The sequence below is a fragment of the Marmota flaviventris genome, chromosome 1, assembly GCF_047511675.1.
Source record: "Marmota flaviventris isolate mMarFla1 chromosome 1, mMarFla1.hap1, whole genome shotgun sequence".
Classification (NCBI taxonomy): domain Eukaryota; kingdom Metazoa; phylum Chordata; class Mammalia; order Rodentia; family Sciuridae; genus Marmota; species Marmota flaviventris.
This window is the reverse complement of record NC_092498.1, coordinates 140,422,123-140,447,413: the sequence shown is the minus strand read 5'-3', so window position 1 is coordinate 140,447,413 and position 25,291 is coordinate 140,422,123. Positions and strand designations below refer to the sequence as shown.

The 25,291-nt window shown below is 34.5% G+C and overlaps 1 protein-coding gene across 2 annotated transcripts in view; it reads right to left on the bottom strand.

Annotated features, from left to right (window-relative positions):
• Med13l (mediator complex subunit 13L) overlaps positions 1 to 25,291 on the bottom strand; it is a 301,062-nt gene that overhangs the window by 135,143 nt on the left and 140,628 nt on the right. For both annotated transcript variants that reach the window (XM_027949108.2, XM_071616977.1), the window contains exon 3: positions 6,760 to 6,844. In XM_027949108.2, coding sequence (XP_027804909.1) covers positions 6,760 to 6,844 — 85 coding nt within the window. The remainder of the gene's footprint in view (positions 1 to 6,759; positions 6,845 to 25,291) is intronic.

Below are 25,291 nucleotides of genomic sequence, written 5' to 3'. Positions count from 1 at the left end.
AGTAGATACCAGCTGTTGCAGCCACACAGCCTCAATTGCTCCCCTCCTAACATCCCTGCAAGGGTAAGCTCTTTTACAGATCTAGCCTCACCTCAAATTCCCATTCTTATGCAGTCCCAAAGAGCTATATCTCTCTTATCTAGTTTCAAAATTTAAGTATCTAATCCCATTCTCCAACAACAAAACTTCATTATTTTTGAGTTTTAATCCATGCCCTGCTCTAAAAATATTAAGTATAATGATTGCTTACATTGAGATTTCTTTCTAGACATTTACAATTAGATCTGTGTTTCCAATCATGTGTATCTGTAATTTTTGTACTTTCTTCTTATTTTCCTTCTGCTGTTAAAAAAAAAAAAAAACTGCATATTATGCCATTTCAATAAAATGGCAATATACTGATTACTCATTTCTTGCCCCTGTTATCACATTATGTCAAGGACCTTCAATCATGTCATATCACCATTCCTTCAACCATACACATACCTACCCTCATCTACTTATTAATCTGTGAATATACTTCTTATTCTGAAATCTCTAATCTACCATCTCCACGGACAGTACTTGCTCGCCCTTTGATGACCATCTCTGTCAGATCACAATAACATAATACACCGAGAACTAGAAATCTATGAATACAACATTATTGTTGTCATAATTATAATTCCAATTTTCGACCCATTGTTTTTACTGTGTTTTCCAAATAAAATTAAAAAACACCAACTCTTGGCAAACCAAGAAGCGCTGGGACAAAGGCAATTTTTTTAGCTGAGTTATAAACTACCATGGAGTGAATATGCTGGCAGCACCAGTGGACTACTCAGAAGAGGACATGTGTCTCACATGTGTCCAGTACCCCAGATGAAAGTCTCCCTGCAGAAGCATGGACATGACAGAGCACAGCAGCTTCAAAAGCCTCGCCTAATCTTCTACTGTGTACAAAGCACTGATTCAAATTTTAGAGCAAACAAATTTCTTTCCATAAAAATTAGCTCATTTATTTTATTCTAAAAATCTTCAAGAAAATGAAAATTAAAGTATCCTAACACACACAGTGCCAGTTTGACAGCATTATGCCAGACATTTTAGGTATTTCTACAAAGCTATTTTAAAAACAAGATTTTCATTAGTACCACATGCAGTCAAATCACTAAAACAATGTTCAAAAATTTGTTTTTTTTGAAACGCACACATTTTCTGGCTTTTTCAGAAGCTTTTCAATTAATCCATGGTTTTCTTCATTGTCATGAGACAAGTAACAAGGACATGATAAATCGTGAAAGCTTGGATCAACTGTGACAACTTAAGAGTAGTAGGCATTAAAAATGCCAAATGAAGAAACTCTTGAAAAACAATTGCAAATTTTTGTTTTCCATACTCTAGTCACAAAGTACTTTTCCATTAATAACCTAACCTTAAAATACAGCACAACCTTGAAAAAATTATTATGAATACGAAACAAAATTTCACTAAATTAAAAAACTGATAAAGAATTTAAAAAGCTGATAAATAATAATTTAAACTAGTACACTAATAGCATATAGGGGAAGAAGAGAAAGATGGGGGGAGTTGAATGAGCAGAGATTCTGTACAAGTATAAACTATTTTATTATTCTAGGAATTATGCCAGAAAGAGATAATCAATCATGAAGAAAATCATACGCACACTTACTTTCCCCAAAGAACCAGAAAATAGCATGATAATCCAAGACTACAAAATATAGAACATCTAACCACTCTCAGATTGTGGAATTCTAACTAAGAGAATACCAAAGGAGCCAACGTGAGCTTGAAGGTTTGAAAAGAGTATATAAATACATCTATGATTATATTCTAGAACGATCTGTTTCAGTGACATACCTGGCAGCCATTTGGAGTTCAGATTACCTCAATTTAGGTATGGCAGATTTATCTTTTTCCCAAACATATGATTTCTCTCCCTGTCTCACTGACATTGAGCTTGACCATGTGACTTTGCTCTGTGTTCTCTACCAAGGAGCTCTGCAAGTCTGTAGACAGTGGTTGCCCCATTAGCAAGAGGATGTGGAATAGTACTATATAGTCAAGTATAGTCCCATACTTTCCAGGATTTTAACAAGTCTTACTGAGGTCAGGGTAACTGTCTAAGTAAAACACCCTAAAATCAATGGATCCTTTTTCCAGGTCTTCTGTTCATGCAGCATAACTGAACCTAGCCTGGACTGATGAAGAAGACCAAAGCAATAATTTATGAAACATTTATGACACTTTAAAGTAGAACAGTGGCAATCATATTGGAGAAAATGGAACCAAATGGAGGCATATGTGTAAGGCTGGCAAGGAGAGATGGGGAATCAAAATCATATGCTACGAACTATAAAAAAGGAAAGGAAAAAAAACTCAAGTTTGCTATCAAACAGGTAACCAGAGGGAAGTTGGATTGCATGAGTTATATATGACCCCAAAGGAGAATACTAAGATAAAGAAACAAAAGTTGTAGGAAGACAGATTTCTACTCAGTATTAAAAAAAAGGACTTTCTAACCCTGAGTACTCCCTGAAGATGTAAAGCTGTGTTCACATAACCAGAAGTATTCAAAGAAGGAATGACCAAGTAAAAAGGATATTACAGAATGCAATCCCAGAATTGGTTGGTTGAATAGACTAACTTTTAAATGTTGTCTCCAACTCTGCAAAGAGTTGATATTTCACTGTACTTCTATTAGCTATAATAGCAGCTACCCATTTATTGAGCTCTTATGATGAGAGAACTGTACTGAACCAAACAACCTTTCACCATTTTATAGGTAAATAAACATGGGTAAGCTTATCACATATCACATACTTAAGTGGTAGAGCTGAAATTCAGAATATCTCCTGTCTCTGAAAGCAACAAAAAAAGGGATTTCTATAAATATGTGCCCCTAGACAGATATATAACATACCACCAAAAACATTGTCTTCTGTATGATACCTTTATGGAAAATGCTCTTTAGTGAGTAGCAGTGGGGTTTTTTAACTTGTTTTTTGGGGGGATGAGGTGGGGGTTATTATATGATCTAAATATCCGTAACATATTATAGGCAAATAGTGAAAAGTTAGAAACGAAAAAAGAGTAAATGAAAGATGAAATTATGACATTACTGTACCTTAGAATGTAAAATATTTTACACGGTGTCAATACAGTATTATCTCAGCACCAATGGTAACAAAAAAAATGAAATGATTTATTCTGTGTAGAGGTTTTTGTTACCTTAAGTTTCTAGAGTAATTATTTTAATCCATCACTGAAGCACATCATCCTGTACACATTAGCAATCAAAGCCTTTTATGTAAAGAAGATCAATTTATATGACTCCCCCACAGCTGTAATCTAGAGTTTCTCAGGGTAATATATGAAATTCTTTTAATTAAACATACTCTTGCACTTAAAAAAATAAATTGCTGTACAAACTTTGTTAATGTGCAAACTGAAGAAAAAATTGTTCCAGAAGCACACACTTCTGCAAGTGATGCTGCCCTGGATGATCTGTTCAATAACCTCAATTCTGCTTTCCATGCCAGAACCTCACAACGTCCACATGGAGAAGCAAGTCAACATTACCTGAATAGTACTTAGGCATAACAGAAAATTTCCAAGAAAAGGGTAGCAAACTATACCTGTGTTAATTTAGGTTGTAAACAGGTGAGGACGTTATAGCAAATGTTCTAAACTCAAGAAAAATAAAAAGGGCAAGTATATATTAATCTTTCCAGTTTCTGTTGACAATGAATAAAGAAAGCTGACAACAACCATTTAAAATGCTTTCCAGCTTCATGAATGGGGTAACTTTCATTCATAAACTAAATACATTGTTTAAATTAAATGAAGAGAAGAATATCATTTTACAGGACAAAAGGATTAGCAAAATTTTTCAAAAGAATCCCAGATTATGCATATGAACTTGTAGGGAAGCTTGATTATTAATTGTTTTCTAAAATATAAGCTAATTTCATTTGTCTCAAAATTAACTCTTATAATTCAAATAAAATTCAAATAAACCATTCTGGGACTATTTTAATTAATGAATACAAACTGAATTATGCAAAATAAATTTATGGGAAAAATTAAAAATTATTGACATTTACAACATGTCACGCACATGTTGGATATATTATATACATTCACAAAAACTCTTCAGTGACCCATACTTCACAGGATTTTAACAAAACTTACTGAGGTCAGGGTAACTGTCTAAGTAAAACATCCTAAAATCAAACCAATTTCTAACCCAAACATCTTTAGATCTTTCCCGAATTTTACTGTGTGTCACAATTAATTTTCTCAAAAGTAATAATTTAACTTGACCTGGACTTTAGTTTTCATCATAAATTCTGAATTCATGAGCCCAGAATAAATGAATTATGCTCATTTCTTTCCCTTCTCAGCTTTTGGGCTCTTCTAATTTTCTCTCAACAAAGAAAAAGGATTAGCTACCATTCAAACTACAAGACTAAAAATTCAAACACAAATTCATTAATATTTTTTGAAAGGAATAAACCATCATATTAAAAAAAAATGGCACACTACAATATTAAAAACTATATACTTTGTTCCACATTCCCTAGAAATTCTATATTTTAAAAATGTGCTTAAACGTACATTGATTACTAAACCGGTTTAAAAAACAAAAACAAAAAAGACTCATTCTAACACAGCATTACAGAAACAACAAATTTTCCACAAGGGAATCTGTATGTAATTTTGTTCTGTTGTATTTTGCAGTAGGGGAAGAGAACTGAAAAAATTCAGAATATTTAAGAGTACTCAATGCTTAAACAAAATCAACACTTCTGTGAGTATACAACACCTTAGCAACAGATAATCTCTACGTCTACTCCAAATTACAGGATTGGGATCAAAACTAATTCAGAATGAAAAAAATCAAGAAATTTGGAGGGAAGGGATGTTCTACAGTTAAAATATCTGAAACAGTGATACTGTAATGATATCATCTTAGATGACAGCTTGGGTATGAAACTCTAGTAGTAGACTATCCTTTCAGCTTTGGTGACCTACAAGTACTATCCTATCCATCGATTCAGGAAGAAAAGTGAAAATGTTTCAAGTAAGGGGCAGGGTATATAGAGCAGTTGGTAAGTGCTTGCCTTGCATACACAAGACCCTGGGTTCAATCCCCAGCAAAAGAAAGAGAAAGAAAGAAGAAGGAAGGAAGGAAGGGATGGAGGGAGGGAGGGAGGGAGGGAATGTTTCAAGTAAGGAGGTGTGCAAACAAAGACAAGAATATATCAAAGGGGGGTTTCCCCAGCCAAATCTGAAAGTATCAAAATAAATGGTGGCAGTAATGAATGATAATCCATTGAATAAAATAGCAGTCCATGAACCCAAATTTATACAATATTCAGAGAGAGAAAACAGAATGGAAGAACATGAAAACCTCTCCCTTATGCCATTGCCAACTAAGAAAAACAGAAATAATGGTGGCATTTAACATTAGCGCCATACTGGTAATTATCGATTTAGGCCAGGTCTACAAATAGAGACTAAAACAAGTAGATTTGGGTTTTGTTTGTGGTTGTTGTTATGTTTTGGTTTGGTTTGGTTTGGTTTTGCAGTACTGGGGGTTGAATACATAGCCTTACACGTGGGTACCTACTCAATCTCCTCTCCCCACCCCTTTTTGTTTAAATTTTGAGACAGGGTCTCTCTAAGTTGCCCGGACTTGCCTTAAACTTGTGGTCCTACTATTGCCTCAGCCTCCCAATTAGCTGGGATTACATATGTGTGCCACCATGCTCAGCATACAGGTCACATTTTGATGACAAAGAGGGTAATTACACACTCTCATTGTATCTGGCTAAAAATTACATAAAGGAAAGACATAACAGAGAAAGATCATAGTTAGCAAAACATTATCTGTGAAGAAATCTGATAGAACATCACTTCAATGAAATGATCAAAAATGATAACATCATTAATCACATTATATGCCTCCTGCCATGACACAGAACATAGAACTCACAACCACTTCTACAGCATTCCTACTAAAAAGCATAAGCTGAATCTATCATGAGAAATCTATCTTCAATTGAGGAGCCAACATGTGCTAGTATCAAAAAAAAGAAAGACAAACTTCTGTATTTAGAGACATGAAACCTAAATGATGCATTATCATGGGGTGAGTCTCAAGGAGCTAAGCTGTAAGGACATAACTGGGACAACTGACAACATCTGAATTAAGCTACAGATTAAATAATGGCATTTAATCAATGTTAAATCTCCTTTCATAATTATACTGTGCTTATGTGAAAGGAAATCCTTATCCTTAAGAAATATACACCTAAATACTCAAGGGAGAAAAGAATAATAATGTTGAGGCTACGCGTGGTTCATGGTTCATTTTGAAAACAAAAAACAAGAAACAATATGGAGGAGAAAGGAGTTATTTCTATGTACTATTCCTGAAATATTCCCTTCCTTCTTTTTTTCCTTCCCTTTTCTTTTTAAAATTTAGTATTAGGTATTAAGCTATATCTCCAATCCTTTTTCATTTTTGTTTTGAGACAGGGCCTTTGTAAGTTGCCCATGCTGGCCTCAAACTTGTGATTCTCCTGCCTCAGCCTCCCAAGAAGCTGGGATTATAGATAACATGACACCAAGCCCAGCCAGGCATACTTTAATTTTTACACTAATAATAAAATCACTGTATATAAAAAATCCTGAGATTTAGCAATATACTTGAATGCTTCAAAACAACTGTCATCCTGTTCCCTTTCTTACCTTTCTAAGAGATTGTGGATCGCTTTGAAGAGCAGCGTCCTACATTCATAGGAAAGGCCATTTTCCCAGAGTCCTTCTTCCACAACTGAAAAACAAAAAGAGAAGGGGGGGAAAAAAACAGTAAAAAGGACATCCAAATAAAATAAAGAAACTTTTAAAACCTTTTTTAAAGCAAAGTTAATGAGTTAATTTAAATGACTTAATCTTACACTGGAACAGAGAAAGAAAGACAAGTACTTCTCAAAATAATAAAATACTTAAACACAAATTTTTTATTAAAGTCTTTGAAACATGAAGCATGATGCAATTCTCCTTCCATAAAGGTCTTTCCAACCTGCTTCCAATTAGTTTAAAATTATCTTGAAATTCTGAAATTAACTTTCCACCAAATAGTGCCACAAAGACTAATTTATTAATGTTCTCTTACAAGATAACAAGAATGCCACAAATTCATACCAAGATTATAATATATATTTTCAAAGAGTAAATAAAGAAGAAATAATTTCTTATAGTGTCAGAATTACACAAATTTCTTTAAGGTAGATAATTTCTGGATAGGATTTTAAAGTTATGATTTTAGGGAGACTGTCAGGAATTAAACTAAACCTTCCAAATAACATCAAATTTACTTTCTAAATCCGTAATTTTGTGAATATTTTACATTTTGGGAAATATCATATTTGGCTTTGAAATGTTAGAATATTGAGCCACAAATAATACCAAAAAATTTCAAGACAAACAATGTCCCATGTATTCTTAAAATTCTTTCCTTTCATAAGTATATAAACAGACAGAAAATGCCCCAGGAAACTATAATTTCCTTTTTAAATTACATTAGTTCAAGTCACCAAAAAATTGACAAGATGGAAACATTTGCAAAAGAAAGTTTCTTTTCCCTTTTATTTTTATCTTAACAAAATTATTCACTTGAGAAAATTCTGATCAGAGAATCAAAACATACATTGAATCCACAGTGCATTTTAATGCTTTCTGCCATACCAACAGATATCCCCACATTTTCTAAACACATAGCATTTTTTAAAAATGTATTTACATTCATGCCTTTTGTGTGTAAGACTCTTTTTTTATTTTAAAACTAGTCCAATACTTTTCCTTGGTATGTGAATTAAAAAAAAAAAATTCTATGTGGCTGATATTGACTTATTGAAGATTCCCAAATCCTGCTTTATCAAACTATTTGTTATTTGCAGCTTTTTTAAAAAATGGGGAAAAATGTATAGTAAATAGACAAGCATTCCTGTTAGCAAGGGATAGTCAAAGGTTTCGTGAAATCCCTATTCTCCCATGTTCCCCTTCTAGAGGAACTTTCCAGGGTTGGAAAGAGAACTCACATTCACAGTAAATACCCCATTTTTAATTGCTTTTCATTCTTAATATGTTTCACTGGCTCTAAGGGTACCATCAGCTTTTAACTATCATTTTATAAATCACCGAGAGAAAGGGAAGGTAACAAATAAATATCTCTATCACACAATTTTTATAAGAGCTCCTTAAGACTAATTGAGATGTGTTCATTATTTATCATTATTATGCACATAAACAGATGTTAGCAAAATAAATTAATTGAAAATTCCTAACACTTAATAGTCTTAAGTCCAACTCTTCTAAATCACTCTTCAAATCAATTACTGATATCAGTGTTTTTCTAAAAATAGTCCATTGTACCATAAATGGTGTTGGTATAGCATTTGTGAAAAATGTTTCCTGCTCTTATTTGCAGGATTGTCTTCCCAGTTTGTGATACCAATTAGCACACCTTTTAAAAACTTTTTATAAGGGCTGGGATTGTGGCTCAGCAGTAGAGCACTTGCCTAAGCATGCGCGAGGCCCTGGGTTCAATCCTCAGCACCACATATAAATAAATTTTTTTTAAAAATAAAGGTATTGTGTCCAATAACTAAAAAATATTTAAAAACTTTTTATAATTATAATCTTCAAACATACTTAAAAATAGAGTAACAAGTTCAAAATATTTCTAACCAAAAGTTATCAACATTATGTTATCTGCTTCAAATATTCTACTTTGTTTTCTTTCCCTTTTTGTCCTGATATAGTCATGTATAAGTTAACAATAGGAAACTTTCTGAGAAATACATCATTAGGGGGATTTTGTCATTGTGCGAACATCATAGAATGTGCTTACAAACAAAATGGTATGGTCAGTCACTTCATGTGGCCCTTGATTCAATCAAAAGGCACAGTAAACAGAAGATGAATGTTGCTACTACCAGTGTACCATGGCACCGCATTTTACAATAAATTTTATTTTTAAATAAATAGGGGTGCACTCTAAAATTACAAAACTTAGTGCAGTCTGAGCATCCCTAGCTCAAAAATCTAAAATGTTCTATAATTAGAAACTCTCAACACTCAAAAAGTTTAAAACTTTGGTGCACTTCAGATTTCCATATGAGTGATGCTCACAGGGTAAAGTCTATACAAACGTTCCAAAATCTGAAAAGCAGTGAAATCTGAAACACATCTGGTCTTTCAGATAAGGAATGTTCAACCTATATAGAAAACCAGTAACACAGTCATTTATTATCATGATTGAGTATTACATTTATTATCATGATTGAGTATTATGTAATACTCAATCATGATAATAAATGATAATAAATGTATACTTCTATACAATTGGCAAGACATGTTTGTTTACATCAGCATCACTACACGTAAGGCACTGCACGGCGCTACGCTATGATGTCACTCACTAAGCAACAGAAATTTTTACGGCCATTATAATCTTATAGGACCAATGTGTTGACCAAAATGTCATGTCACTCGTGACTATTCTTTAAGCAAATTCCACTCCTACATACTTTGATATGCAGCAAATCAGAATCTGAACAAGGTCTACCAATTGTATTTTAAGTCTCCTTTAATATGGAACAGTACATCTCCATGAAAAGAAAAAAAAAATGGTTTCAAAGGCTGGTTAAAGAAACCAAGCTAGCTGTCTTATAGGATACATTGTATTTGCATCTAATTATTTCGTAGTGATATTTAACATTTTATAAGTTTGTTTGTTTTAGGCCTTTTGCAAATCTGATGATCAAAGCCAAAGCCTCAAGCATACTAGGCAAGTATTTTACCACTGAACAGTGGAGAGCCATCTGTGGACTATGTATGGACCAAACTGGCACCAAAGCCAGTGAATAGGAAAATACGGAATCTGGGAACTTCCAGTGGCAATCCTGGTTAAGACCACCCAGATATATGTGAGTGTCTATTCAGCTCTGCCAAAAAGGTCCCTCACAGCACTGGAGATGGGGTGACCTGCTGCAGCCACCTAGCCAAACAGAAACCCAGAGATGGGTGTGGTTTTCCAAGATGCCCATCAACCTGTTGAATGCAAGACATCATGAAGCAAGACTCCACCCCTGAAGCCTTATCCCTGCCTTTGATGTACACCCCCTCCAAAAAAAAAAAACCGACCAGAGCCATTTTTTAACTGTTCTGTTCCAGTTCCTACCAGGACTGGAAGAACCAATCAGATGCTCCCTTAAAACTAATTCTGACTTTGTCTCTTATTTCTTCACTAATTACTTCAGAATTTAATTTTTCTCAGGTGGCTTATCCCCTCCTATGCAGGAAGAATTACCCTGGTGAGGTGCTGGCTGCCTTGTGATACTGAACTACACCCCCAACCTTTTTTTATTTTACAATTCTCTAAGTTATCCAAGCTAGTCCTGAACCTAAGATCCTCTTGCCTCTGCTTCCTCAGCAGCAGGGGTAAAGGCAGTGAGCCAGCTAGCCTCCGCTCATTTTGCAAGTGTTATGCTGGTGCTATACCTTAAACTTATCAAAGGATATTCTCCCCACCAAAAAAAAGTTCTCAGATAGTAACCATACTCTTTATTTTGCCCTCAAATGGTCCTCAAGACTTTGTTAAATGAAATGTTGAGGTGTTACCCCTGTCCAGCACCGCAACGTAGAACACTAAAAAAGTCTGAGCATGCAAAGGCAATGCCAACTTTATCCCAATTTCTGAACAGCCAACACAATTTCCCATATATAAATATGATTTTATCCTGATTTCAATAATTTTGAAATATCTTAGAATTTTTTCTTCTAAAAAGAATCCTTAAAATGTCATTACCAAAAATCCTACAACTAACATCATACTTAATGGCAAAAGACATAATTAAGGTGTCTGTTCTCACCAATCCTGTTGGGAGATCCTCACATTCAATTGAGGTCTCATTCAGTACAATAACAGGAAAAGAAAGAAATACCAGGCATACAAATTGGAATGGAAGAAATAAAACTGCTGCCCTATTTCACAAGATACAACTGTTCATCAGATATTCCTAAAGAACCAACCAAACAAAAAAATCAACTAGAACTAAAGGTATCGAGCTAAATCACAAAATAAAAGGCAAAAAAAAAAAACAAAAAACATCACATTTCTATATACTGGAATGTACTATATATATTTCCATATACTGGAATGTTTATTATTAAATACCACATAGTTAGAAACTGAAATTCTGTGGAAGTATCATTTACAGTAGCATGGAATACTTGGGTATGAATCTTATAAATTATGTGTAAAATTTATAGGCTAGAAATTATAATACTGACAAAAAAATTTTAAAAAACACCTTAATAATTAAAAATTAAATTGATCATGAACTGGAAAAATCTATATTGTTAAGATGATGATTCTTCCCAAACCAATCTATATAGTCAACTCAATTTCAATCAAAATCCATGCATGCAGGATGTTTTACAGGAATAGAGTAGTTGAGTTACATATTTATATGAAAAAGAACTCAAAAAATGAAAGCAATGAAGAAAAATGCATTTGGAGGACTCCTACCACCTGATTTCCAGACTTACTGTGAAGCTAGAACAGACAAGACAGAGTGGTAGTAGAGAAAGGACAGACGTGCAGGACATAAGTTCAACACAGCAGAAGAGTCCAGGCATGGACTGACAAACATATGATCCCCCACCCCCACCAAAAGCGCCATGTTGTCTTCTCAACAAATGGTGCTAGAAGGAATGCATATTACTATGTGTCAAAATCAAAATAAAACTTCAAACTATATAGAGTAAATTAATTCAAAATATATCAATAGGGATGCAAAGCCTAAAACTAAAACCTCTAAAATGAAGCATAGGAGAAAAGTTTTGATATCTTAGGTTAGTCAGCAAAAGCGTATTTCAAGTGAGGCATGGTGGCGCACCCCTGTAATACCAGCAACTTGGGAGGCTGAGGCAGAAGTATCCCAAGTTCAAGACCAGCCTCAGAAACTTAGCAAACCAGCAAACCCCTAAACAACATAAGAGGATCCCGTCTCAAAATAGAAAATAAAAAGGGCTGGGGATGTGACTCAGTGGTTAAGCAACCCTAGGTTAAATCCCCAGTACCAAAAACAGCATGATCCATTAATTTTAAAAAAAAAAGATAAATGGAGTTTAATCAAAATGAGAAACTTCAGCTCTTCAGATCATATGGAAAAATTGGGTGAAGCTATTGGAAAGATCTACCAATGGGATCAAATCACAGATTTTGACAAGTCATATTATCCAGTAAGTATTTATATTCAGAATATGTTGTTTTAGAAAGGAAGGAAGGAAGGGAAGGAGGAAGGAGAGAGAGAGAGAGAGAAGGAGAGGGAAGAAAGAGGGGAAGGGAGGGAGGAGGGAAAAAATCTCAAAACTTAACACTAAGTGGGGAAGAGACCCAATTTCTAAATGGGAAAAAAATTAAACAGATACTTCAATGGAAAAATACTGAATGGCAAACAATTAATAAAAAAGATGCTCAAAGGGTCATTAATCCCTTTAATGAAATGAAAATTAAAATCACAATGAGATAGCAACACTAGAATGGCTTAACAGAAAAAATGACATGACTAAGTGCTGGTGAGCATACAAAGTTAGAGTAATTATGTATGATTTAGGTATGAGGTGTCACTGAGGGCTCAGAGCTATGGTGTCAGATGACCATGGACTGAACCTCTGTAACTATGAGCCAAAATAAACCATTCCTTCTCTAAACTGTTCCTGTCAGGTCTTTTGGTCACAGTGATGCAAAGCTGACTAAAACAAACTGGTACTGTCATGTACTGCTGTTGCAAATGCAGAAACAGCAGCCACTTTGGAAAAGTTGACTTTGGCAACATTTTATGAAATCAACTAGTCATAGCCCAACAATATCCCTCTGTGATATTGTGAAATAAGTATTTGGTCTTTGTCTCATTTCTTGACATATAGTTCCTAAAATCCCTGGAATCTACAGAATGATAACACTATCTTTTATACTAATGACCAAAATTAATGACTATGAAATGACTGATGACTGGAGGGCCTCCCTCAGCACGGTCTGGTTGCCTAGGGAACCAACCATGTGTTTAGAGGGTTGGAACTCTTGTTCCTACTCCCTCCATCAACACCCCCCAAGTCTGGGGAGAATGGCTGAAGGTTGAGTTGATAAACTAATGGCAAATTATTAAATCAATCATGCCTACCTACATAATGACATTAGCAAAAAAAATTTAAAAAAAAAAAAGGGACTGGGTTCTGAGAGCTTCCAGATAGCTTAGTATGCAGAAGATACTGGAGGGTGATGACATAGAAAAGGTATGAAAGCTTCACGCCCCTACACTAAGCATGTCTTCCATCTGGATGTTCTTCTACATCTTTTATAATACTCTTTATAATAAGTCAGAAAATGTAAATGAAATGTTTCCCTGAGTTCTGTGGGCTGCTCTAGCAAATTAACGGAAACTAAGAAGATTTGTAGGAAACCCTGATTTATGGGCAAATGGTCAGAAGTTCTAGAGGCTGGGAATTTTGACTAACATTTGAAATGGAGAACAGTTATCTGGGACTAAGCCCTCAATCTCTGGGATCTGATGTTATCCTCAAGGTAAACAGTGTCAGAATTGCAATGAATTAGAGGACATTCAGCTAGTATCTACAGCAGAACTGACTGTTTGCATGGTGGGGTGGGCAGAGGAAATCTATATTAGGTCACAGAAGTCCTCTGTGTCATGAAAGAGAAACTGGGGGGTTTATTTGTTATATCTTTATATACTCTTAGGTACACATAGTCCAGTAAAATATAGTAGTATTATCCACAGTTGCTAAGAACTGTAAACTATCCAAGTGTACCTCAATCAAGAAAGGACAAAAAGTAGAACAGCCATACAACGGGATACTACACAGAACTAGAACTTCTAACACATGCAAAACTGGGGGTGAAGCTCATTATGCTAAGTAAAAAGATGGAATACTCAAAATCTACATGGTTTATGACTCTTCACACAACTTTCTGGCAATGGCAAACCTAAGGCATTAAAAATCCTCAACAGTTTCCAGGGATAGAAAGTGATACCAAAGTGATTCAGGAAATTAGGGTGTTGATAGATTTGTTCTTATTTTAATCGTAGTGAAGATCATCAAAATTTAAAACATAAATCAGTACAGATAATCTCACAAGTCTGCAGTGTTTGGCTTTCTCATAGGACAGCATTTAGATAAGTCAGTAACTATACTAAAAGACCAGCCACTCCCACACACACTGTATTTTCCAGCTATGAATTAAAAGGATAATGTGTTAATTTGCTTATCCTTTTAATTTACTGTCAATATTAAATGGGTTTGTCAAAATGAGTATAAATCAGATCATCCTTCATTTCTTATCTACTTCTTGTTCAGAATTTCCAGAAAATGAAGGCAATGTATATTTCAGTGTATCTCTAAAATTCCAAATTAAGTTAAATCCACAATGGCATGTTTGGAATCTAATAAGAGAAACTTGGGCAACATTAACCATCCACCAGTTCCTAACTATTATGCCTCAAGCAGCAGGATGACAACTAATAATGCTCTCAAAGAGCTAATGCAGGTATGTAAAAACCATTGTGAGGCAAAAACTACTTTGAATACTTTGCAGAACAGCTACTGAACCTGAACATAAAAAGTCTTTATTTTTTAAAATATTTTTAGTTGTAGATGGACACAATACCTTCATCTTATTTATTTATTTATTTGTTTGTTTGTTTATTTATTTATTTAATTTATATGTGGTGCTGAGGATCAAGCCCAGTGTCTCACACATGCTAGGCAAGTGCTCTCCCAGCCCCAAAAAGTCTTATTTTTACTGACAATAAAATAAGATAATAGTCAAAGTTAGTTTTCTACTCATAAAAACATTTTTAATATTTCATTACAAGATTTGAGCCAAACACTATACATACATAGACAGGTAAAGAGATTACTCATCACAACACTATAAGATACAATAAAGGACATTTAGCGTTTACTTCAGCCACTTGTGTCAGAATTCTTCCTTACGCACAGCTTGGAACAGCCCACGTGCTTATTACACCATTGGAAGTTCTTACTGGTGTCAATTATGATTATCCCTAAGGATTGCCTCTTTTTCATTTTTTCTTATGGTGTGAACAAGGATAAACATTCTAAACCCCACTAGATACTCTTGGTTCACACTTGATTCTAGATCCAAGATACAAAGGGTACAATGGAGAGATTTTCCTGTCAGCACTAGAAACAAAGGCTGTAAGATCAAGTTTCTTATGCTAAAGTAGCAGAGAACCTGCAGCATCTACTAGTTGATAGTAGGCGACAATAGTTTTCTTATCAAACCAGTTCTGTAGTGCTATGATCCTAAGTATGGGAAACTGTTCTACAAACACCTAACATATTTTTTAATATATATTTTTTTTTAATCAGCTCCTTTTCTTGGTTTGCAACTAAGTAATCTGACCCATACAGGTTATCCTAATCTCAAGTTTATGAATGAGAAAGCTAATGCTTAAAATCCTTAAGAAACGTGTCCAAAGTTACATAACTAGTAAGTTTAAGAATTGGAAATCATACTTGGCTATTGTCAGCAAGGATCAAAAAAGGATCAAAAGATCTATATGTACTTTTTAAAGTAATAAATACTCTTCCATTAATTGAACTCCTCATGGGGGAAAAGGAGGTATTCACAGTTGCATTGACTAAGCTTTTCAGATCTTCATAAACGTGTGTCAAGCTGACCTGATACTATGTACACATACCTTTCAGATTTTACCAAAATTAGCTTCAATCTAAAATCTCCTTATACTATATCCAGTTAAGACAATTAGTAGTACAGACCGGATTCAAATTTTTTGAACAATTCACACTCCCTTCTATTATTAGCAGTAGCTAGAAAGGCAATCTTCAACACGAAAGTTAAATTTCCTTTTGGTTCAAAATTTGTAACTTAATATTTTCTAAACAGTTGCATGACTTTCTTAAAGGCTAAACATAATGGAAATTGTTTCTGCAATCTATTCATAGAACTCCATGATACAATCAGACAAAACCACTACATTTTGGCTTTCTTAATTGATTATCTGAGATACCTCAGAGACAAAATTAAATTTAAGGCAACACTTCATCTACTTGATATTCAGATTATTTGGGAATATCTTCTTTTGGGGGGAGTGGGTAGCTGGAATACTTAGACTAATTTAAGTTTTCATAAATGAGATGGTATACCTTCAACACTTTCCACCCTCACCCTCGCTGCCTTTTTCAAAATGGACTGAGAACAAAACCAAATGTCAAAGTCTATAAGAAGACGTGGGAGTACTAACCTCTACCTTCATGAAATCTACAATCTTCCTGGGCTATATTTAAAATGTGTGTGTGTGTGTGTGTGTGTGTGCATGTGCGCGCGCAAATCTATATTTCAAGTTCTCAAACTTTTATTAGTTTTTTTTAAGAATATGAAGAAGTAAGACAATTACTTCTTTATAAATATTACATTTATAAATCGATTTGGTTATAATGAAAGAGTTTTTCTAAAAACTCCTTTAGTCTAAGAAGAAAAGGAACCAAGACAACTAATATGTATGTACAATAAATTAGTGGTGGAGTCAACCAAAAAAAAGAATTCCTAAATTAAAACCTTCTTCTACTGTTATTTTATCTATTATAGCAAAATTGAGGAAAAAAATGAGTAGTACTTTGTATAGCTGCCTATGCACAAAGAAACACTATTTTGGCACTAAACTTATCTCACTTAAATTGTAAAGGCTACAATCAAAATCTGTCTAAATTGCTATTATTCAACCTTTGTAAATACAGTAATCCTCATAATAAATATTTAAACTATAAAAGTACTTTATAAATGTTTTCAGCAGAAGAGAGTGTTTCATAACCAAAAAACGGCAATAATTGCTACTTGGGGCCCAAATAATTGTTCAAAATTCTCACAAATTTATAACATAACTTCTTTTCCATTCTGCAAAATATTGCTCCTTATGAAATTAATGAGCTTCTTTAAAAGAAAAATCATATATAAGGTTTGGGGTGAGGATGGGGGCGGGGCAATATGGCAACATATCAAGGCAGCATATACTTCAATGATTTTGTGTCTCCCAGCAGAGATCTTGGAAAGATATCCCTGCCAATTCCACAGCAAAATTGACATACTTTATTTGAAGGGGAAAAAATGGGAGGAGGGCAAATGGAATACAGTAGGGAGGAGCATAAAGATTGTGAAACCTTGAAGAAATTCAAGCTCATGCTTTTAGAATTCAGGTCACCCTGCCTTACACAGTTTAAAAGTAGAATTACTTTCAAAGAATACATATTTCCTCTGAGCTATGATACATATTTCCTTTTAATGTATCATATTGCAGCAACAGCTGAAATGAACAGTCTAGACATCAAAAACACTTCTTACTCCCACCTACTGCTTTTTTTACCTCAGGCATCAAAACTAATGAAACCTATTATCCAGAACATTGAGTTCAGCAACCACACTGGCCATTGCAAATATTGAAGGGGGAGGGGTGCTTTCAGGGATGGCACTCCTTTGTTCAGCCATTAAAATTACTGAAAATCAAATTATACTCCAAACTCCCAAAATACAAATAAATTAAAGCAAGGCATATGAAACAAGGAGACTGTTTCCCACTTAGGTTTTTAATGACAAAGGTAACGGCTCTGAGGGTTTGTAATTTGCCCACTGCCTTTGTTTTCAATCTCTATTTTCAACATATAAATCTGTAGTTTGAAATATACAAACTTTTCTATTGTTATCTACTTCCTAAGAACTACAACAAGCAAATGTTACAATAAGAAAACATTACTGGGGGGGGGGGGGGGGGGGGGGGCCTGGGGTTATGGCTCAGTGGTAGAGCACTCGCCTAGCATGTGTGGGGCACTGGGTTCGATTCCTCAGCACCACATAAAAATAAAAAATAAAGGCATTGTGTCCAAACATAAAATATTTTTTTAAAAAAAAGAAAACATTACTCCATTTAATTTTATAGACTACATCAAATAATATACTTAAAGAGAGTTTTTTAAATATCTTATTAGTTGACTTACCAAGAAAATCAGAAACAAAGTAGTATGATGATATGTTAGTTCTGAAAGATAGCATTATACCAAAAAAAATTCAATTACATACAATACCACTGATTGATCACAGTTATGCTGCCATTGATTGTCTTGTAAAGTCTATATTTGAAGTCATTAATGATTAAATGAATTTATTCAAATTCTACCCACTTAGAGCTCTAATTTCATAATTTGCTGATGTGTGTAGAATATTTGGCATCCATTTCTAGCATGTTACAAATGGATTTTAACTTTCTAATGTCAATTCATCAATCAAGTAAATATCAGGAAAAAAAGAATCAGGGATAGAAGACACATCAAAACACACTACTTGTTTTGACCTATTTCAATTTTAAATTACTACAAATATTGATAACAGTAAAAGACAGGCACAGTTACAATCCTTAATTTTAACTGGATAATGTCTTCCTAAGGAACCTCTAGCAGCATGGTTCCTCTGCCACTTGCAGGATAACCAGAGTTTTAATGATGGTTTCTACACAGCATTGTAGCACTGAGACATGACCCAAGTTAGCATTTCAATGGATCACAGGACTCCATGTACAGCCAGTAAACTTTAAACTGAAGGAAATCTTAACACTAAATTTCTAGATAAACTGCACAAGACCTTCAAAAGACAATTGCTAAAGAAGCTTCAAGATAGCTTTAATAGCTACACACTGAAAAAGAAACCCCTGCACAAAAGCTACTACTGACTTTTTCAAAAATTTGTAAATAATTATTACTATTGTATCTTTTAAAACAATTAAAATGCTCTGATTTCATATACTCAAAAATGCATGAGCAAATAAGGGTCTGCAAGACAATCACCAAAATTGACGGTTATCTTTGGTTGCTAGAATAATGACTGTTTGCTTCTTGACCTCTACGTGTATTTCCCAAACTTTCTTCAATGAGCTTGCATTATTTTTATAAGCATACATTTCTGAAATAATTTCTTAAATAGGGCTCAGAATTTACAAATAAGTTCAATATTGTTAGGGATACGAATTGTCATGAGATAAAATTAAATTTTGAGAAGGAAAACCATACATATGACTCAGAGCATTTACATTTCAATCCAACAACAGTACAAATAAACATTTTATAAACTTCCTCCAGGACAATGATTTTAATCAAAATTACTCAATTATTGATTTAAACATTGCCACAACTAAACAGCAAAAATTAAAACTATTTTCTTCCACTCCTCAGGCACAATCTAATTTGAAAACACACACACACACACACACACACACACACACAAACACACACACCAACTTGCTACTAAAATTCTGACAGGACAAGTCCCCAAATTGCCTTTTACACTAAAGCTCAAACAGTTGTCTGTCACTGCTATTACAGTGAGTAATCCTTGCAGCTGTAACTGTTTGAAATGCAGCTGTCTCCTTGGCATTCTCTCCCCAACCCCCACTCATCCAGCATTTCTGTTCTTGCCACAATAATCTTAAAGAGCATTTTACAGGAGGCTTAGCCCTGGCTGAGGGCACTCTACTGCGTGACCGAGAGAACATGGAAACACGATTCATTAGACACGCCTGGAGAGATAACAATGGTGCTGCTTCTTGCTGCCTTTCATTTCGTACATCAGGCTGAGACTAATGCATTCTCGTTACACAACAAGCACATTTATAGACAGGAAAAAACTGTAATCACCTTTGATTAAGAGACAGCATATTTTTCCTATATGAGCCGCCAGCCACACTGACATAGTAATTATTTTTTAACTGACAGGTTAAAGTAGCAAATGTAACAAAAATAACATCTGCCAAGACATAGAGACAGAGAACAAGGGTGTGTGTATGTGTGTGTGTGTGTGTGTGTGTGTGAGAGAGAGAGAGAGAGAGAGAGAGAGAAACACCCAAGAGGGTGGGGTGGGGGGGGGGGGACTAACTACTGTGAAGACTTGGTACACAAAGGTTTCTTTAGAACATTCTCTGTGCCATCTCCTTGAGCCCTCATGGATACTCTGGCTTGTACTTCAGCTGGACAGCCTATGGCAAATAGATGAGACCATTATTAAGCAAGCACACTCTGTATATTTAATTCTTTGGAGGCAAAAGTGACAAATATTTTGTCATTTTAACAAATTATTATTGATCTACCTTCACTTCTTTCACCACAGAACTGCAAAATTCAACTGCTATATTAATCCCTCTTTTTTATTATCTTACTTTTACTACAAAATAATTTCTCTTTGCTTTTTGTTATCTAGTTTCACCACAAAATAATTTTATTTCCTTTATATAAAACGCTACTCTAAGAAAATCTGCTATCTTTTAACAGTTATCTAAAATGATCTTTTTATTAAAAACAGGAATGTAGAATAATTATCATTTCACCTAATGCCCATTGATCACTGCACCTGGCAAAAGACAGAACTCTAAATATATAACCCCTAATTTAAACTAAAAAATGTCATAAGTTGACATTATACTGACAATATGCAAAGTCCTTTTTATTATAGGATTCTTATAAAGTTGACTCACTCTTCACACACTCACAAATTACAATCTTTTGTGGGTTTATGCATGTGTGTTGACAGGTTGTAGTTTGGTTAAGAGTTTGGCAGTTGAGTAATAAAATACTTGACAGGAGCTGAAAGATTATAATTAAACTAAAACACTGTGAAGTTTATTTTGAAGGTTATCAGAGTCTGTATAATTAATCAATTTTTTTTTGTCTATGACCATGCCATCCTGAATGCACTCAGTCTCATCTAATTAAACAATTCTTTAAAAATGGTTAGTTTCATTCCTGAACTTACTATAATACTACTTCATTTTATACTAAGAACATGCTGTGAAACTAACGAAACAATATGCACATGTAAAATTTTGTTAAAACTTTAAAGGAACAAAAATAAGCAAATAATAAAGGACTATTCACAAAACTTTGAAACCCAAAATAGCTTTTTAACAAATGATTGCATAAGGCTAGGAATGCAGCTCAGTGGTAAAGCATTTGCCTAGCATGCTTGAAGATCGGGGTTCAATTCTCAGCACAGCTGATCACTGAAATACAATAAATTTTTAAAAGCTTATGTAGAGATGACACATTTTTACAGGGCACCAAAATTCTTGAGCAATTTTAATTAGTTTGGTCTTAGGAGTTTTTTGACCCGTGATACCACAATGAGATTAGAAACTAAAATATTTGCAATTTATCCTCTAAGGGGTCTACAAATTGACCACTAAACTCTATAGTAGATTTAAACACAATGTATGTTAAAGAGAAGTCAAATGTGTGCTACAGCATATTAGAATTACACAAGTTTAAGTTTGTTTATCATCTGGAATCACAGAGGACACGGTTTATACAACTTTTAATCCATCAGTAATGGGGTTTACTCATTTTCTTATTTTGGTCCTTTGTACTGCATTGTATTAAAGCAAGACTCTCCCAAGAAAGGGAGGGAGGATGGGAATGGGAAAGAGTAGAATAAATCTGGCATAACTGTCCTATGTTCATATAAGAACACATGACCACTGGGGCTGGGGTTGTGGCTCAGCGGTAGAGTGCTCACATGCGAGGCCCTGGGTTCAATCCTCAGCACCACATAAAAATAAATAAATAAAAACAAAGGTGTTGTGTGTAACTAAAAGAAATAAATATTTTTTTTTAAAAAAGAATACACTGTAACTCCTCATCATGTGCAACCACAAGAATGATACGTTATACTACATGTATGTATGATATGTCAAAACACATTCTACTGTCATGTAATATAACTAAAAAGAAATTTTTAAAGTTATCTAAATTTCCCTTATGAAAAGAAGACTCGCCCAAATCTTATAAAATTAATTTTACAAGGTTTCCTTGTCTTCTCTTAAAAATCAACAAAATCATATTTTAACTTAAAAAATTCAGTTTAAATGCATTTTAGTGACCATCTTACTTTATTTAATAAATGACTGTCTAGTTCCCATATGAATTTCCATTACATTAATCTGATTTTGTAGAACCAAATTATTATTATTGTTTATTCTTTAAAACAAAAGTGTATAATTCTCCCCTTGAATAAATCAATTTTCCATTACCATAATAAAATATAAAGCCTTTTTATAAAGAAAGATGTTTCTTTAGTTCACAGTTTTAGAGGCATAAATTCTAGACAACATGGTGCCACTTCTGGTAAGACCACGGACTTCATCACATCACAGCTGATGGAATCATATGAGTGTGTGAGGGAGGGAGAGATCACATAGCAAGACAAGAAACCAGAGAAATCCCAAAGTGACCAGTCTATAACTTCCTTGCAAGACCTAGGCAGGGTTTCAAAAGAAGTACTCTAAACCCTTCTGAGGGCAATGCCTCAAATGACCTGAAGACTTCCCACTCGGCCCCACCTCTTCTAAGTCCCACTGCCTCTTAACATCACCACACTGAAGACCAGGCTTCCAACAGTCAAAACATATCTGAACCATAGCACCCAAGTCTTCAAAATTAATTTATGTTGTTTAATGCAAAACAACCTATCAGAAAGCAACAAAAATTTCTCAAAACCTTAAGCTGAAACATATCCAGGAAAAGGTTATCTTTATCCATTTTTTTAATCCAAAAATTTTTTTCCACAATACCTTTATTTTTTTTTTTTTAATGTGGTGCTGAGGATGAAACCCAGTGCCTCACACATGCTAGGCGAGCACTTTACCACTGAGCCACAAGCCCAGCCCTCTTTATCCAAAATTTAACTAAGAAATTTCCAATCATAGGGGAAAAAAAAAAAGTGTAAATGACCTAAATAATTCAACATTGCCAATATTTTTACTTCATGTAGGCATATGGACAATACAATATTCCTTTGCATTAACACAAGTCAATATAAGAACTGCAAATACTTCAGGAAATAATGATCAGTTGTTTACACTGTGGTGTGAATAAGTTCAATCCTGGGTTCTCTCTAAAACTGGCCAAAATGGCATTCTCATTGGAGAGCAGGGTGACCAGTAACTTTAGACAGAGCAGGACTGAATAGCTCTATAACACATGGGGCAGTCAGTGGTTTTCTCTTGGCGATCCTTGGAGTACCAAAGACCTATGGAAGAGTCCTGGCAGTTGCAGTTTTATCCATTATAAATTATGAAGTTCTAGAGAGAATTTGAAAAGGTACACACTGAGAGTTTGCAAAGAGGAGAGAATCTGCAAACTAATAGGGTGTTTAAAAAAAAAAAAATCAAAGGAGTCAATAGAACCAGAAAACTAAAAAGCCTGGGACACCAGCAGCACTAACACTTCACTGACTCTGCTGTTGTCTTCCCAGTTATGTCTCCTTTCTCTGAGAGTCTTTCCAGCTCTCAAACTGCATGATTCTAACAAGGTGCTTTCCAGGATGGATTCTGAGGATTTCTAATGTTGACCGAGTTATGTCCTAGCCAATCCACTACTCACCACAAAACCAGAACACAAACCAAAACTAAAGTTAAGCATTTCAGTTCAGATCAGCTTTTGTTAGGTTAGCTTTAGAAGCTAACCACCGTTTAAAATAGATTTTCACAAAGGAAAAATATAATTTCCAAATAATTAACAAAAATTACCTTTTAAATTCTTTTTTTTTTTTTTTTTTTTTTTTTGGCGTGGGGAGGTGGGGGTGTGGAGGTGGGATTGAACTCAGGGGCACTCCACCTCTGAGCCACATCCCCAGCCCTATTTTGTATTTTATTTAGAGTCAGGCTCTCACTGAGTTGCTTGGCGCCTTTCAGTTGCTGAGGGTGGCTCTGAACTTGATATCCTCCTGTCTCAGCCCCCCAAGCTGCTGGGATTACAGCAGTGTACTATCACACCCAGCAAATATATACAAAATTCTTTGTCAACTGTGTTTGAATATGTAAATTATTCTTTTTCACACTTCAAAACCCAGCTATTATAAAGTATGACATTTGAAAGCTATTTTAATTAGCACTTACCTTAAGGGGAAAGGAGAGAGTGTTTGGTGATGATGGAGTATTTGGGAAACTGGGGGGTTATTAGGCCATTATGAATGAGGTTTCTTTATCACTATAAATTTACAATGTCCTAATAGTTCTTGGGAGCTACACCAGATGTTTGTTTTTTAACCATCTAGTTTCATACACAATTTTCTGTTTGTTATAACTATTTTAAAACTTTATTTAAATTGTGCTTCAAAAACAAACAAACAAAAAACAGAATGAGTTGAAAAGTTCAACTATATATAAACACCATGATTGAACTTTGAAGATACATGTTCAAATAATATATAATGGAATGAAAAAAATTATGATTGCTAAAAACTTTCACCCAAACTTTTCATAATAAAATTTAAATTTAAGTACCTGTATATAGGTCCGTAAAACAATACTCTAAATAAACTATGCATGTATTCAAAAGCAACATTATCCTCTCAGAAGGGACTTTGCAATTCAAATAAAGAAAATAATCTAAACAAGAAATGCAGTAAACATGGAACAGAAGTTGCCTGGACAGAATTTATATTAAAACTCTATAAAGAACAGACAATTGTTGTTCAGTTTCTTTTACAACCCAGCTTCATCAAGAAGAAAAGATTTTAAAATTGTGCAGTGTCCCTGCTTTCACTTAAGTTACCCTAAGGTCCTGCTCCATGAATCAAAGCAATCTTCTCAAAACTTCAATCATATCTTGGCATCCTTCTGATGCTCCTTACCTTGGCCCTCACTGCCTCACCTAAGTTCACCGCCATCTACTTCTTCCATCTCCCACATTTTACCAGTTTGTTCAGCACTAGCCTTCTATTTCTCCCCCAGAGTTTGCCAGGGTCATTACGAGGTCAGCTTCTTTCAAGAGACTTGGCTTTCCCTACCTATCCCTCCTTGTTTAAGGTGGCCTTCTCCAGTCACTCACTTTCTTATCAACTGCTTTGCAGCATACAACTAAAAGAGGTATTTATTCATTTATTTATTATCTGTCTCCTCACCCACACAGAATTTCAGCATTGCACGTACACAGACCAAGTTCAATCCTCTGTGCACAGAACCTTCCACAACAACAACAACAACAAAACGTTCTGACCCTGACAGAAACACTCAAAATGCAATTTAATCACCAAAAGACAGTTTAATATTACACAACTTTGTGTGTGTGTGTACACACATTCACTGGTGATTGATCTCAGGACTTCAGGCATGCT